We start from the raw sequence: 17,486 nt of genomic DNA on the forward strand, positions 1-17,486 counted from the left end.
CATCGCTCCCTTCGTGAAAACACGGTCAAACGGTCCATGCCGGCAATATACACGGAGGCATACCTGAGAAGCCTCGGCAATGGATAGGCATCCACCGAAGAGTATGACGATGCCCCAGGGCATCTTGGCGGAAAATTCCTTGAAGGAGACCAGCGGCTCACTGCAGTGCAAGTTGCGCGGGTTCTTGGGCAGAACAAACAGCAGGAAGCAGATGGCCAGCGCCGGGCTGGAAGACTTGATTTTGCTAAGGGAAATTAGAGACGGAACCGTATGAACAAGCTTCCCGAAAGAATGGACCACTCACTGAAGCTAAGGAAACTGCAGAAGAGAGGAAATGCTGTCATTTATAGTGGCGCGTTTATATTATGTTTACAATTGGTATTTGAAAGAAAACAAATGGGAACAAAAGTGAAGTAAAGGTCAAAAATCGAGGGATGTATCAAACCAACATGTCCCGGCCGATTCCGACACCACCCTCAGCGTGTCTGCCGCCTTCCTCCCGTTTTGATTTACCGTATGAGCAAGTACATAAGAACGAAACTCTATTACAACTAAACCTTTCCCATTTTTTCTTGCCCCCTCACCCCAGTTGCAAAGGCTTTAATATCTATTAAATTTACCGAATTAACAACGATAGACTGTAATAAAGTAAAGGTGCCGTCCTTAGATAAGTGTGATGGGCGATACACGGCAACGCTTCTCAAGCCTTTGCCACGCGCACAATGACCGCTGAGGGAAGACAATGTGGGAGACAGGCGAGAAAAGGCAGGAGATACGAAAGTAGGCAAGGCAGATTCGCGGCAGATCATTGTAGACATGTGAACTGTAGTTGTCACCGCACCAGCCTAGGATAACATGGCTGATCACGGCCATTGCGCTGGTCCCTAACTATGTTTTCTTAGCTTCGGCATTAGGCTTTCGCCAGTCACAGAGGATAGCGCCTTCATTTTCTGAGTACGTGTCGAAACATCAGAAACTACCGTGAACCCCATGTTCACGGATAGCTTCACGTTTAATGTAAAAATTGCACAATGTGCGAACTAACGGTTAACCCGCAAGCCACTAATTACTTCACGCAACGTGCTGTCCCTCGTATCCGTGGAAGTTGCATGTCTAAAAGACAAAAGCCAGATGCACTTGTGGCTGAGGGCGACTACAAGAGAAAGGGTTTGCTAGTTTGCACCATAGCTCGGAAGTTTAAGCAGTTCCCACCGCGTGCTCGTCCCCTATGATGCATTTGTCTGACCTAGCGTGTGACTTCGTACTCACTGTGGTCGGCTGACACACTGCTCGTGCTCAACTCGGTCACATTACGCTGTGGCCAGGTTTTAACTCTCCTAATCGCACTACACTACGAAAACAAACAACAAAGAATAGGGCAGCATGGGATAGAAGTACTCACCTTCCGTACTTGATGAGATCACCCCAGCCCGTCATGAAGTGCGGCTTGTAAAAGAACAGCACTAGTATCACAGCAGAGAGTATGATGAGCACGGTGTACTCGGCGAAGCTTATGGAGCCCAGCCTCTGGTACTGTTGCTGGATTTCCCGCCGGATGTCGGTCTTGCCGTCGAGGCAGTGCTCCTTTCTCCTGAAACACGGACGGCCCGAGACGTGACAGCGAAAGGTTACAAGCGCAGCTCGAAGCCAAGAACGCAGTTTCAGTAGGCTCCTCGTATGGAGGCCGCTACGCTAGCTAACGCAAGCATTTTGATAGGCCTCCTATCCTAAAGCACATCAACCCTAGGTTTTCATGGGTTAGAGATCTTATAGATTGGTTATAGACAATGAGCACGGTTAGCTTAAATATTTCTCCCCTCTACGCTACACCTGCCTAAGAACGAACGTTTTGGAAGCGCAGTGTCAATCCATAAGTTGAGGAACGGCGCTGTCCAATACACACGGTAGAGTCGGGGAACAGCCAGCAAGTTTTCTAGCTTAATGCTAAGCCATACTCAAACGGCACACGAAGATCGTGCAACCTACATAGCTTCAGCACTGCCACTAGTTTTCTGAGACTACATTGCTCAATCGTTTATGATTATAGCTGTTTTTTTTATTTTCCTATATGCAGATTTTCGCATGTAATTAAGGTCGCGAACCAACAGAGTAGTTCGCCAAGCAATCACGACCTCTTAATTTTCATGCTGGCGACTAAATGCAGCCTGCAACTCCGGAAACGATTGTTCAATCACCTTTTTGAATGCTCTTTTTCCAGTTTTTTTTTTATTTTTTCCTTCCATCAACGAAACGTCGGCTCGGTGTGTGGCAAAAAGTTTGCACGAACTAACGAACGCACAACGTGTGACATGAAATGTGCTGGAACTGCGAGTACTTCAGCTGCGTGGTACTGAAAGGGATGAACCGGTCTTGTGTTTCGTGATCCCATGTCAAATTATCCTTACCATAAATATGTGTAAATGAAAAGTAAGATGTTTCAATTACCTGCTAAGTTTGATGACAAACGAGAGGTACATCCAGCCGATGGCGGTGCAAACAATCATAGGAGGAACATTGTACAACATCCAAGTGGCTGATGTGAGCTCCGTGGAATGCGGAAAAAGCCTGGAAAAAAAGAAGAAATGGCTATTCAAAAAGCTACAGGATTTATCATAATTGTGTATTAATGCGTAAGCATTGTTTGGCTCGGCTGTGACTTCGCCTTTGCTTGGTTTTGCTTACTTGCTTTTCTTAGCTTATGGGCGTTTACCCATGGCCTTTCCGTTGGCAAAGAATGCTAAGGCTCTACTAGAGAATCGTCAGGTTTTCTCGCCGCATCCGGCACCTTCAATGCAATCGTACCAATTAGGCCGGAACGCCAGGCACGAGCCCGCCCCGACGGAGCAGAACGGTCTAAAGGGGCCTCAGGTTGGGCCAACGTGGAATTCGGACGGGGGCCAACTAAAATTTGGGGGGCAGGCCAACTTTGCGAAAGGGCCAAGTTGAACTCTGGGGGTTGGGCCAACTTATATATGGCGGTGAGCTGCCGCAGTGGCGCGTGAGGCGTTGTGTGAAGGGCGAGAGCGTGGCCACCATGCCGTTACCCTGCGCTCTCGCAAACTTGTGTTATGCGCACGTTCCTTGTACACGCAAGCTCTCGCATTCGTTCTGACTGCGCCTCGGTAAGGCCCAGTGAAAGCGCGCCAAGCGTCTCAACGCGCTCGCTTGCCCGCGATATGTTCTTAACTCGAAGGATGCTCAGCCGCATTCAAATGGACAACGGGCCACCCAAAAATATCAAGTTGCCCCACTCCCAAACTTCAAGTTGACGTACCCCCAAATTTACGTTTACCTAAAATTCAAAATACCCAAACATTTAAAGTTGGCCCACCCAAAATTTAAGTTGCCCCACTTCCAAATTTAAATTGGTCCGCCCTGAAATCTCAGGTTGGCTCACCTCCTAATTTCACTTAAATTTCACTTAAATTTCACCCCTAAAATTCAATTTGCCCACCCCCAGATTTCAGTTGGCTCATGTTCTAATTTCAAGTTGGCCTACCCCCAAATTTCCAGTTGGCCCACCAACAAATTTCAGTTGGCCCACCCCTACTATAAGCTTCCCCATGCATTTTCTGGGAAGCCCTATGCATCTCTATGGGTATCTTCGTTTCTTTAAGGCGCCTTGTACACAATTGTGTACATTGTACTGGTGTTTTTTTTTTCAGGTTTAGGGCGCGCAATTTTCTATTAGGTTGGCTTTAGCGCATTCCCAAACTTTAAACTGACAACCATGTGCATTTTGGGCACCATCTGTCGCATTTCGGTGAAGATGTTCATATCAAAACAAGAAATGGCGGACGCTGGAGCAGCAAAGAGCGGTGAGTCAAGTTCTAATTTTTTTAGAGCCGCTTTTTTTTTTATTGTGGCAAGCGAAAAAAATTAGACGCGCTTGTGCATCATATGAAGTACCGAGGAGTGATAATTTCATCCATTTTGAGGAGATGACCGAACGCTAACGCTCGCACGCGCATGTGTACACGATTGTGTACAAAGCGCCTTGGTAGATGCAGAAATGAAGAACGCTGAGAGTTGCTTTGATTTTCTTTCCAGGGTTTTTCGCCATTCGTCGTTCTTCTTTCTACAGTGCGAACAAGCATAAGAAAACCCAAAAGACAGCTGAAAGGCTTCTTGAGCTCCTTGCTGATAAATGTTTCAGACGTCGGGGAAATTGACGAAGAAGAAGCCACGTGTGAAGCGACCGACGCCTGCGTTGCAGCTGCGTTCACCAACCTCACAGAAGAGGAAGATGCTGCTGCAGGGGAAACGCAAGCTGAAGAAGTGGACACTGAGAGTGTTTTTTCCTTTTGTGAACCTGGGTACCTGCAATTCTTTGCTGGACTACCACCGCGACAATCAAACGCTGCCTAGAGCTAAACACCTATATTTGATGAATTTTCGCTTGCAAGCTGCCGAAACATTAATTAAGTCGGTACTACCCGAAAAAAAGCGTGCAAGGCCTTCTCTTGCAGAGATACAAGCACCACAACCAAAGATAGGGCAAAAAAGCAAGAATATCGCTTCCTTGCACCGACGCACACTACGACTCCTTTGGCCATTGGCCCGAATCCCGCGACCAGAAGGTGCGAATTAGGTGCAAGCTCGAGAAGTGCACACGAGGCGCCCGGATATTCTGCATGAAATGCGCCGTGCCACTGTGCCTGACGAAAGAGAGAAATTGCTTCTTTCCATTCCACAAGTGAATTTTGTGACCACCGAGGCGCTGTGTACACAATTGTGTACGATGTTGCAAATAATAAAGTTTCATGATAACTTTCAAGAATTCGATGGTTTTGTGTTTCTTAGGTCCCAAAAAGAATGTTTATATATAAAAAGATTTTTTTCTATGCATAATTGCAAGTGGCGCCTGAAAGGGTTTTAAATTGCTTCGTATCGCATAAAGACTAGCAATCATCTACATTTACCCTGTAATAACGAATAAATGCGTTAACTTTGCAAATTACGCATTTTTATGCAGATATGAGGCTTCACACTTTTCGCGTGACAGGGCTGCGGAGCTCGTCCAGGAGAGATAAGGCTTTAAAACAAAGCGTCAGTGGCAGCAATTGAACATGCAGCCGATTATACAAATATCACTAAACTCTTTATGTAGGCGTACGTGCGTGTAACGATTTTATATGTAAAGCACTTCTTGGCGAACATATGCCAGATTGACAGTATCTATCTAGACGCCTGCGTCTTGGTGTTCTCATGGTCGTTTCATTAACTTGGAATGTACGAAAATTGGCATAGTATGATAAGAGAGTATGACGAACATAAATTATGGATCACGACAAGAATATCATGGCATGTGCGTCACGTAGGTCACGATTCGTTATTCGTTGTGGTCATCAAAATATCTGTCCATCATATTCAGAAAGTCCTTATCATCCTCTACTGTACCTTCTTCATGGAAGTTAGCCAAAGTGCTCCCTCTTTATAAATCTGGAGATAAGCAGTGCTTGTCGAATTACAGACCAATTTCACTGACGTCACAGTCATGCAAAATGTTGGAACACATCATTCATAAGCACATCACGCTCTTTCTGGAATCAAATAATTTATTGTCTAACAAGCAACATGGGTTTAGGCGCGGTTTTAGTACGCTAACGCAGCTAGTTGAGTTCACGCATGACATTTCATTTAACCTTGACGCAGGCAACCAGGTCGATGCAATTTTTATAGATTTCTCGAAGGCATTTGACACCGTTTTACATTCTAAACTTATTGCTAAACTTAATGCTGTACTGAATAACCCTCATTTGGTTAACTGGATTTTAAGCTTTCTCTCATTTCGCTCCCAGTTCGTCTCTTACAGTTCGACTGACTCCGCTACTGTTGATGTGACATCAGGTGTGCCCCAAGGCTCCGTCCTTGGGCCTCTTCTTTTTTTATTATACATAAACGATTTGCCACTTCACTGCTCTTCTAACATCCGTCTCTATGCTGATGACTGCGTTTTATATGAAGTGATTAAATCTTCTAATGATCATTATCGCCTTCAGGAGTCGTTTTCTAGGTTTTGCGATTGGTGTAACACTTGGCAAATGAACATTAATTTCAATAAAACCGTTCTGATGTCTTTCTGCAACAAATCTTCCCCCTCCCTTTTCAGTTACTCGTCCAATGGCCGTACAGTAGATAAGGTTTCTGAGTATAAGTATCTTGGTGTCATTTTTACGGATAACATGTCATGGTCCAAACACATTGACTACATATGCAGTAAAGCACTAAAAAAATTAGGTTACTTAAGACGAACGCTAACCCGATCTCCTAAAGACACAAAGGTACTAATGTATAAATCTCTAATCCGCCCTGTTCTTGATTATGCATCTGTAGTTTGGAGCCCGCATAAGCAGTTAGAAATTAATAAACTAGAGGCTATACAGAAAAAAGCTGTGCGATTTATATGTAATCGTTACGATCGAGACTTTTCGCCCTCTTTAGCACTTTCTTCCTTGAACCTAAACACGCTCTCTTCGCGTCGCCGTGTCGACTCATTAAAATTCTTGCACTCCATTGTCAATTCTTCAGTTAGGCTCTCAAATGATAATTACATTAACTTCACGCCGGGATCATCAACAAGAAGACATCATGACCTAAACTTAATACCCTACTACGCACGTACTAACATGTTCAAATTCAGCTTCTTTCCCCGCTCAATCGAAGACTGGAATTCATTACCTGGATCCATTCGCTCATGTTCATCCCAAATTTTTGCAACCGCCATCCCAGATGCATAATTATGAGTATGGGTATGGGCATAATCAGGCATGGGTATGCCTGGCAGCATTTGTATAACATTTGTATAACTTGTGTATTCTTTCACCAGTGCTCTTCTGTAAAAGTGTTCACTTGTATTTTTGTGTATTTTCCTTTTCATCTGTGCTCTTTAATAGTGTTCACTTGTGTTTACCGCTGTATATTCCCATGCATTTTCTGTACATTTTCTTAACCCACTCCTGCTATAGCGCAAATTGCGCTGCAGTATGTATAAATAAATAAATAAAATACAGCCGCCTACGTCTTGGCGCTCTCATGGTCGTTTCGTTAACTTAGCATGTGCCCAAATTGGCATACTATGACAAGAGTGTATGGCGAATATAAATGATAGGTCATGACATGAATGTCATGCCATGTGTCATGTAGGTCACGAAACAGCCGCCTACATCTTGGTGTTATTCATGGTCGTTCTCGTTAACTTGGTAGGCTCCCTGCACAATGCTCCGCATAACATCGACTCCCAGAGGGCGTGGGATCTGCCGGCTTTTTTCTACAGCTCTTTCAGAACTTGTATCCGGTTGCCTGTGAATGCTTTCTCTTTCACACCACGATGGGGTACTGGCCGACTAAATGAGCGCTAAAGTAATTTCTTGTGCGTTAAGCCAGCGTCCTCATCTGTCGTCACGTGATCCTTTCTGAGATTGTGTCGTTCAGAGATACCTAGTGCGTCATAAAGTAAAGCTATTCCAAACTGTTTTTATGCCATTTCTGCATTTATCCTTCCAGCCTGTATGTCACGCGACGTCACAAAAACCGCGAGAACTGTCCATGTAATATGGCGTATAGACACTGATTATGGATGATTAAACTGAACAAAAAGAAAATAATTATTTCCTATTCCGCACCTTTTTAGCCATCAGCCCACCACTATTCGTTAAATGTTTTCAGGCTGCGCCCACTTCCCTTTTCTGACACGCAATGTCACAAAACTGTGAAATCCCACCACGTCAAGGTGGAGTCTACGCACTATACATGCGTTAAGAAGACGAATAAAACAGATTTTTTTTTTTTCAGAGTAGCAAGATACTCTTTCTTGCGAAAAAATAGTTGAAGTCTGCCCCTGTTGGCGCTGGCACAGGCTACGAGGAGCTAGCGGGGAGAATGAATTCCTTTCAGTATAAAATGTTTTACGCAGTAGTATAACTTTGTCGAGGCCTCTCGACACGTATACGACATCGTTCTGCCAACCTTTCTTCGCTGAGGATACGTTCTACGGGCATTTTTAACATTCCGTTAGATGCCATCGCGATTTTCGACCAGCTACCGCAAGCGGAAGCGGGCCAATCGCTGATGCCGCCACCCCCCTCCTCATCCGTTTATCTACTTTCACTGCGCCAGCTCGGCCCAAACGAAGCCTTTTCCACTTGTTGGGTACTCCTCACCTCTTGCCAGCCAAACAGACAAGAAAAGAATTGGCAGTGACTTAGCTCGGCTATGCCAGGATATACGTAGCGAAAGCTAAGGCATAACATGGTTAGCCTTGGTTAATCTTGATTGCAAGTCCAGGTTAGGCTGGTTGTTTAGCTATGTTGCGGCGTTTAGCCGGTCGTTCGGTGCGCTGTTCGTCTGTTTCCTGGGCGATTCGTTTCCTCTTTATCTCGTTCCGATCTCGATTCCAGGCCTACTCCTGCTTATCACAACTGTCGCCGTCCATACTGCCACATCAACTGTGGTTGCGGCGCACGCGAGCTCTCTTTTTCAATCCTCCGACATGTTATCAGACATGCGACGCAGCTGGCGAAGCGCGCGAAGGCGAGCGCAACGACGAGTAACACGGTGTGACGTCATACCAAACAGCGGGCGCGGAAAGGCGCGGCGCTGCGTAGCGGCGGAACACCGGCGGCTCGGTGCTACTAGTGGCGCATGCGCAGTAATGACTAGGGAGCGACAGAGTGAGAACTATCCGCGGCGATGCGCGCGTTGTGGCGCCATTTGCCTCCTCAGCGCACCGCCACGGCGAAATCGCAAGTTCGCGGCCAGGAAAGCTTTCGCTTTAAATGTTACAGTGACGCTGCCCTTAGTGAACGCGGATTACGCACAACCGTATGGACGCCGCGAACATGCATAGGGGGCACCACGGCGTCGAACGTGCACCACGGCGTCGAACGAAGAAAGTGCGCGAACGCGGTCGTGCACGCTACAATGATCTCGACGGTGCGACGAGTGGTGCGCCACAGGGAAAGCATGCATTGCTATACACCATTATATAGGAGGGAGCATTGTGTCACCCAGCCAGCCTTGGCAAGCGAAGGCTGCGTGAAGCCACAGTGGTGGCCCAGCACGTGACTTCTTGACGCCGAGATCGCGGAGCAAGAATCGAGATTTGCTGAGACGTTTGGTTCCCAGTAGCAGTGGCGTAGCCAGAAATTTTGTTCGGGGGGGGCTACGCCACTGGCCCCATATATATATATATATATATATATATATATATATATATATATATATATATATATATATATATATATATATATATATGGGGCCAGTTGCATAGCCAGAAATTTTGTTCTTTAGCTCGGGTGCTCCTATTTAAATACATGTAGAAGGGGAATTCGTTTTTCCCTGCAACTTTGAGGAGGTTTGTTGCATTTAAAAGAAAAAGTTTAATTCTAGTGACTACTGGTTTCGAATTTTTCATTTAGGTGGTCAAGTATTTATTAAAAATTGGCCAAATCAAAAATTTTCAGAAAACGAAACTAAGTATAAACGAAATATAAATATACACTCCGTGACTCAACAATGAAAAATGATATCACAATTCTGTGAAGTACGCCTAATAGTACATCTACAGCGGACAAAATAGATGTGGTACACATCAATCTCAAAAAAATTTAGTATTGTAGAAATACGACTTGTGCAGAACCCTTGTACACAACGTAACCAATTCACGTAAGATACAAATTGACATAGGAAACTTGTCCGCTTTGACTGTTATAATAGATGCCGTTTACAGAACCACAATGTCTGTTCTTCATGCATAGCTATGAATTTCTAAACGTCGTGCTTCTATTTTTTTAACAAAAATATTTTTGCTTCTATTTTAAAATATTTTAAACAAAATTCAGGCCCTAAATCGAAGTTGTTTCCAACAGAACTAGGATTTAACTTTCTCTCTTGAATGCAACCAATTTCAATAAAAGCGATTAGCAGGATTATCTAAGAAAAGCGTTTCTGCGTTTTACAAGTATTTGAATCGGCCGGATCGGATTGGGCCCGAGCTAAAGCTTGTTAAACAATTTGTCAAGGGATCAAATCCACAAATAATAACTGCATTGTCATTGCCAAAGATGCTGCAAACGAATTCTTGAACCCTACGCACAGACAAAACAATAAAATATGTATTTTTTCATAAAAGAATATACTCGTATGTGCCAAGAATTTTGCCCAAAATAACTGATATCAATGCTTCCATATTTTTGTCTATTTATTAAGTAAAGAAAATATCACACGAACTTTAGAACTATATCAGTTGGAAAACAGGAAAGCAGTGCATGCCGCTGATATGAAAAATTAAAAGGCAATGAACTGAACAAGTTGAGGAAAAATATGTTAATGAAACTTTGTCATTCAAGAACCTTGCTTACATTCTTGTATATATGCAATGACCAGTGAAAAATCTCAATGACGCTGTAATTTCTTTTAATGTATTACGCAGGAGCAGCTGTCACCGGTCGTGTATCGTGAGTAATTGCACCGAAATTAGAGTCGCAACAGAGGGCACGTATAAAAAGCAGGAATTCTGCAAGATATACGAGGGCAAGTCAAATGAATGTGAGCCAACAACGGGGTACATTATTTAAAAGTAGTCTTCATGAGAATTTAGCCATTTGTCCCATTGACTAACGAGCCGCGTGATTTCCGTCTTATAAAACTCCTTGGGTTGCTGCTTCAAAAAGTCTGTATCTGGTTCCCTTGAGCTGTTTTTTCGGTTGCCCCAAAATGTAGAAGTCGCAAGGTGACAGGTCTGAGCTGTATGGCGGATGCTGCAGCGTTTCCCACTTGAACTTTGCCAGTTTTGTATTAAGCAAATAAGCGACGTGGGGACAGGCATTGTCGTGGAAAAAGATGACCCCATTCGTCAATTTTCCACGCTGTTCGTTCTTGATTGCGACACGCTGCCGTTCTGGCGTTTCACAATATCGGAAACAATTGATAGCATCTCAAGATTTAGCAAATTCTATCAGTAATGGACCCTGACGACCGAAAAAAAGTCAAGAACACCTTTCCAGTGGAAATGATGGCCTTTGCGTTCTTTAGGCGTGGTAAATTCGAATGTTTCCACTGTAAGCTTTGCCGTCGTGTTTCAGGCTCGTAGTAGTGGCACGAAGATTCGTCCCCGATCACAATTGCAAACAAAAAGTCGTCATCCTCATTGTGATACCCGATCAGATGAGTCAAGGCAGCGCGAAACTTCTCCGTCTTCTCGCGATGGATCAAAATCTTGGGGATCCATTGCGCACCAAAGAGCCGATAACCGAGAAGCTCACGAATTATGGCGTGAACCGAACCGTGACTGATGTTCAGACCGTCTGCCAGTTCATCGATGCTTATCCTCCGATCTTGTTTCATCAGCTCATGAACCTTTGAAATTGTGTGGGGGGTGATTGCACTATGGTTTTGGCCCGGTCTTGGAATGTCTTTACGACGTCCTTTAAACCGTTTGCTCCAACGCTTAACAGTGGTCAATGAAATGCCGTGTTCAACGTAAACGGCAGCCATACGGCGATTAATTTCTGTTTTGGAAACACCTTTAGCTGTCAAAAACTTCGCGACACCGAGCTGTTCAACTTTTGAAGTGTCCATTATGTGACGCAACCATATTCAACCCAGTGTATGAGAGCATTAAAGAACATTTATCTTCACACCTGCGTGTCACTTTTGTAAATGAGACATGCCGATCTCCTACGCGCATGCCTCGCAGATAATGAACCGAAGCATTATTGCGCGGTTAGGGTAGGCTCACTTTCATTTGACTCGCCCTCGTACATCAGAAATGCAAAGATACAATGGGATACACAAATGCGAAAATACGGCTTGATAAAGGACAAAAAAGTGTCACTGGAAACAAAGTTCACTGCATGTATACACAAAACCTCGCAACAAGATATTTAAGTATACGTATAAGTCTCCAATGAGTCTATGTATGTAAGAAAAAGTAACTGTATATAATGCGTCAAACAAGGCAAATAAACATGTTGCACAATCATACATTCACAGAATCCTAGATTCCGCCCCCATTCCATCCACTCCCCCCGATGTATTGCGCGCGACGGAAGGCGGCGCGCTTGCTCCCCGCTTTTCTCCTTTGCGCACACAAGACTGAGCCACCATCGTAGGCTCACCCATTCCACCTCCCCGCCTATACGCTTTCACTCGCACATACAGCATGCAGCGCGTGGTCACGATTTTATCACCCATGGACTTTATACGAAACATGAGGGCGACGGCGACGACAGGAATGCGCCTGGATTGCCCATATAATTGATTTCGCAATAATATAATAAACGTATCCAGCAACTGAAGCGTCCCGTCGCCCATTACTTTCCGCAAAAGAAGTATAAAAATCGAACTTTCACCATGCGACAATTCGCTGCGCCGCAACAATGTATTTTTTTTTTCTGTGGAGCGGAGGCACCGAAATGAAAAAAAAAACGCATAGGAAAGTATGTTGGCCAGAATCGAATGCCTACATCGGGCACCTAATGGGGCTACGGAATTAATACAGAAGAAAACATGAGACGCTTGGCCCACTGAGAACCATACGCATACTGCTCAATATCCTACACCGGCGAAACAAGACTTTCCGGAAAGGTTCTGCTCAAGGAACGCGGTGCAATCCTTCGAGTCCCCACAGTGATGGCGGCGAGCGACCATTCTTTTTTTTTCTCGTCTGCTAGCCAGAAAGCTTCCAAAACTCTGTCAGGTGAAAATCCACTCGGCCAGAGCAAACCGAACGCCCACCGAAGTGCACCGCGCGGTGGTCGGGGCCATACGAGAAAAACATATGCGCTCTGGCTCGCTCTCGCAGCCCGCGGGTAGGGTAGCGAGAACAACAAAAAATTGAAGAGGCTTAATGTGTCCTCGGCGAATAAAAGTCAAAGTAGAAAAAATAAATAAGAACGTAGTTACTTTGGCTGGCTTTAGTGTCTTGACATGGATGTTCTGGCGTAGGTGAAAAACAATGTTGATATTTTTTTATGTGACATGACGGCACAAATGAACCACCCCAACGCATCGTCTCATTGGACCTCGCTGCGTGCTTTGTCAACTCGTCGTTTGGCTTGTCTCGTTGTATGTTCCGATGTAAGACTTTAGAAAAGTCAATGGACCTTTGGCGTCAAATGTTTATAACAACATTAAACCCACAAAGTTCCCCAATTCAAAATTTAAAGGACATCTTTGGAAATGTCAATGCACGTTTCACATCAAGAGCTTATGAGATTTATACCCATAAAGTTTCGCGATTGATATCCATGCGCTCCATAGATTCCGTGGCCTCAGTGAGATGCCGCGGCGAGCCAGCTCACTATCAAAGCGCCCTTGAAACTTTGTGCTCGGATGGCACTGCTTGGCGTTATGTGACTGCTGGTGTACGGGCGTTGCCACGAAATCCAGCCCGAGTTCGCAATCTTCGCGGTTAAATGCCTTTTCGAGCGTCAAAAAGACACTCTAGACAAAATCCAGTGTCATTTCCGGCGTCGGGGGTCGCTTTGGTCGGCGGTGCATGGACAGCACGAAAAAATTTCGGGGGGGGCTGAAGCCCCATAAGCCCCCCCCCTGGCTACGCCCCTGCCCAGTAGGTATGCCAGTACTTTTTATTCGGTGCACGCTTGTTCAGCTGCCTTCCGTGACTCTGCGTGCAGAGCGGGAAAATTAAAACCAACCGCGCACTCTGACGTGGGATCACGTGTTGTGCAACCACTGGCCCGCCAGATTTCGGCCTGAATCGCGTTGCAGGATGCTCCCTCCCCCTTTTTTTCCTCCCTCCATGCATACATAGCAGTCAACGATGTGGAAGCTACGCAACAAGTTCGGTCGAGAAAAGTTATCACTAGGCGCGTTCCATACATGCGTCGCTGCGCGCCAACAGCGCTGGCTCGCGCGAGCTTGCACGTGAAGCTCTTCGCGACGGCTTGAAAATAAACAACATGAAAAGAACCACAAAAATAAAAATTATGTAAAACAACGCATTAGCAGTTGTATACTTCGGTGTGTTTGTTTCTAAGGATTAAAACTTGTTTCATTCGATGCTGAGCATATATAAAAATGCTGGCTCTCCCGTAACCGAGAGCAGATCTAGCTAAAAATGAAATGGCTACCGGCAAAGTAGATTGGTTGGAGATGCGGGGTGTCTGCCAAGTTGACATTTCTAAATTCCCTGAGTTTTCCAGGTTTTCCCTGAGTGCCTTTGCAAGATTATTTGAGTGATGCAGAACTATGTATTATGTCAAGACGGGCTGAAACCAGATCGTCCGATGCTGTCACTCTCTAATAAGCATATAAAAAAATTAAAGAAAACAACCTAATCCAATTTGTATACTAAGGAATAGTGTTTATGTTATTCAAAAAGAGAATAGAAGGTAGGGGTTAGTAAAATGCACAGCAAATAAAATGTCCTCGAAAAAAATTTCAAATCAAGTCGGACATTCTAAAAAAGGAATAAAAAGGAGACGCATACAGAAGCAAATATTTTCGAATACGAGCTATTTTTATCATGTGATAGCAAGCTCAGTGGTATGAGGCCCGAACTTTGTCACGATTGAGATTCTCTCTAAACAGCTGTTGAGTCAACTTCAACTGTCCAGACACACTCCCAGGCCGCGCACAACGCCTCAATGTTGCGGTTAACTGCTCGAGAGTTTATTTTGGGTTGGATGAGGGACACCTGCACCTCGGCGTCAGCAAATTACCTTTGTCTTTAGATCAAGCTCCTTAAGGAAGTTGCGGCACGGTTCCTTTCCCGTTCATTCATCAATGCGTAGGTCCTTTCTGTTCTCGTCCTCCTTCCGACGCACGTTCGCTTCACGAACCATATGAACCATCCTCTTGGTCAGTTGTACAATCAACGTAGAATTTTTAGTACTCCCTAGAGGTCGCGAAAACATCCGAAAAATCGGGCAGTTCGACAATATGAATGGATGTCTTTTACTGTCCTTGAAGGCTCAAATCACCAGAAGCACATCCGAAAAAGCTCTGAATGCCTGCCCGTACACTTATTAGGCATATCGGTGCTCGTACTGTGACAGGATATGGTGAGTGTACGCGTGCATAATTAAGGAATACATACTGCATCCCGTGATAATTGCCCCTTCCCACTCTTGTTATGCCCCACCGCAATACTTTTGAGCATGCTTCACTTCGTAACATTACTGTGTTAGGGGAAAGATAACTTCCAGGAAACTGTGTTATGCAACGCGCCATGCTTTCCGAGCTTCTAAGCTAATAGCGAGGACCACAAAGGCGGAGTCGCATTGCTGACAGTGGCGAATTCTTCCAACGATAAACGCGGCATCAAACGGCTAGAAGCTTAACAACAAACGTCGAAGCAGCTGGTGGTGATGGTGGCTACGGCTGCAAGCGGCTCTGCGTAAGAGAGTGCCATTCGAGGCGGCGGGGTAATCAAAATGGTCGCGGTGGGGGCTTTGTTTGATTAATGCCATTTCGGAGATGCGGTCACGGCAAGAAGTCCGGAAAATAGGACGGTGAAGGGTTCTTGCGTCCAAAATTTTACACGTTCTTATACATTGACTTTATGGGGTACCGCGAAGCTGTCCGAATTATCAGGCGTCCGGAAAGCCGTTCGTTGAATGTACACTGGCAACTCGTTCAGCCGATGACAGGGCGTCAAAATAGATTCGTTACGACTCCTGTTTGTTACTCGAGCCAGCATTACCGCAACTTTCGTTCCTTTTCAATAAAAGCACAGCTAATTTTCCCTGATAGAAGCACAAATTCCCCGAGTTGTCACTAAGTATTTCCAGACTATTCAACATCCCTTAGAATTCCCGGTTGTCCCGGTTTTCCCGGTTGGTAGACACCCTGAATAACATTTGGCTCACATGTTCACAAGCGCCTCATTAACAAATAGGCAATGTTTTTTTTTGTTTTGTTTTACTATGTTCAACAAGTGTTTCAAAGCCTCTTTAATACGGACCAGAAAACCTAATGACAAGACAAGAATACGTCCTGTGAAACTCGCCAGCATTGAATGGATCCAATAATATTATATTACTTTCTCGAGAACGAGCCACTTTAACAACCCTCCGAGTACGACCGAAGCCGGGCGGCGCGGCGACCGGTTAATATATGAAGTGACGTTACGCCATGCCTCTGCGACACATCGCGCCGCGTCTGAGCCAAAGTGTTTACAGGAATACGATCCTCCCTGCCCTCTGCGACGCCACAAGGAGCTGTTGCCGGAACTACAACACGGCATCGCGACCCGACTTTTGTTGTTACTTGTATTCTGGCCCACAAAGCGTGCCTTCAAAGTAAGGCTCAAAGTAAGGCTCAAAGTAAGGCTCAAAGTAAGGCTTAAAGTAAGGCACAGTAAGGGTAGGCGGACGGAATTTACCAGTCTAGGTTGTGAGAATATTACTTGCTTGTCGTACTGTAAGGGGTAGCAGCAGAGCGACGCGCCAACGTACACAAACTCTCCACAACATTAAGCAGTCTACCGGCGCGGTACCCGAGGAGCAGGCTTCACCCTTGACCATTACACTTTTTTTTTCACTATTGCTTTTTGCATCTCGAAAGCAACCGAGAGATCGATGACCTCATTTCTTTTGCTACAGCCTGCGTCACATGGCGGATAAAAAACAGCGGCACTGCTCAAGTCTGTGATGTCGGAGATAACATATTGCTCATCTACCATACGTCGTCCATCTGTGTTCGTGGCAATCAATAGACACATGCGAATTGTTTACTTACTCGTCGATAATGCCCTTGAACAGTATGTTCGTCGACGAGCCTATTATGGATCCCGTGCCACCGATGTTTGACGAGTATGCAATTGAAAGCAGCAGGATCTTCTTGAGGAGATCGTGGTTCTTCTTTATTAAGGCTCCGCTGATGAAACCAAGAAAAAAAGAAAGAAGTGGCACAGATCGTCCTACGTCGAGTAGAATTGAAGGAAGATAAATGCAATGACAAGAAAAACGAGAACAACGAAACACAATACAAGAAACTGCAAATGTGAACCCGTCTAGATACCAGTGCTAATGGACGTGGAGAAAAGAGAGTAAAGGCTCACCTGTACACAAAACGAGCGCTAACAACTGCTATGCAGTCAGCACGCGTGTTGGGCGCATTCATTTTTGCTTTCGCTGTTCTCAGCGCCCTCAAGCACTGGTACTTAATCATAAAGCTTTATCAATTTTCTCAGCCTTCCATGTTGCCAATACAGTTTCAATGTTGTAGAATTATGGAATAGGAAAGCTTGTTAACTGTGCAACAAAGGCATTGACGCCCAACCATAGGGATATAGTAAGATGGAATAGGGAAGCAGAATTGCGGCCAAATGGGTTCAGCACCGAGGCACTAAAATATGTTATTCCAGCCGCACAGCAAATAAGCGCATAATTATAGCTTGCTTGCAGTGCTCGACAACATTGCGATACCAAACCTTCGGCTGTTAAGGAATAAGTTTAGCGAAACAAACATGCAATTCTTTACGATTACTTGCACGTGAGAACTATTTCGAAAACTTT

At 45.0% G+C, this 17,486-nt stretch overlaps 1 protein-coding gene across 3 annotated transcripts in view; it reads right to left on the bottom strand.

Annotated features, from left to right (window-relative positions):
• The window catches only part of LOC135897381 (Na(+)/dicarboxylate cotransporter 3-like), a 131,018-nt gene that overhangs the window by 11,590 nt on the left and 101,942 nt on the right, over positions 1-17,486 (bottom strand). For 2 of the 3 annotated variants that reach the window (XM_065425989.2, XM_070533970.1), the window contains exons 7-10: positions 16,708-16,845; positions 2,446-2,565; positions 1,403-1,591; positions 64-244 (exon numbers count right to left, since the gene is read on the bottom strand). In XM_065425989.2, the coding sequence (XP_065282061.2) occupies positions 64-244; positions 1,403-1,591; positions 2,446-2,565; positions 16,708-16,845 (628 nt within the window). The remainder of the gene's footprint in view (positions 1-63; positions 245-1,402; positions 1,592-2,445; positions 2,566-16,707; positions 16,846-17,486) is intronic. The other variant, XM_065425991.2, reaches the window with a different exon arrangement.

The sequence above is a fragment of the Dermacentor albipictus genome, chromosome 2 (genome assembly GCF_038994185.2).
Source record: "Dermacentor albipictus isolate Rhodes 1998 colony chromosome 2, USDA_Dalb.pri_finalv2, whole genome shotgun sequence".
In the NCBI taxonomy this organism is placed as follows: Eukaryota; Metazoa; Arthropoda; class Arachnida; order Ixodida; family Ixodidae; genus Dermacentor; species Dermacentor albipictus.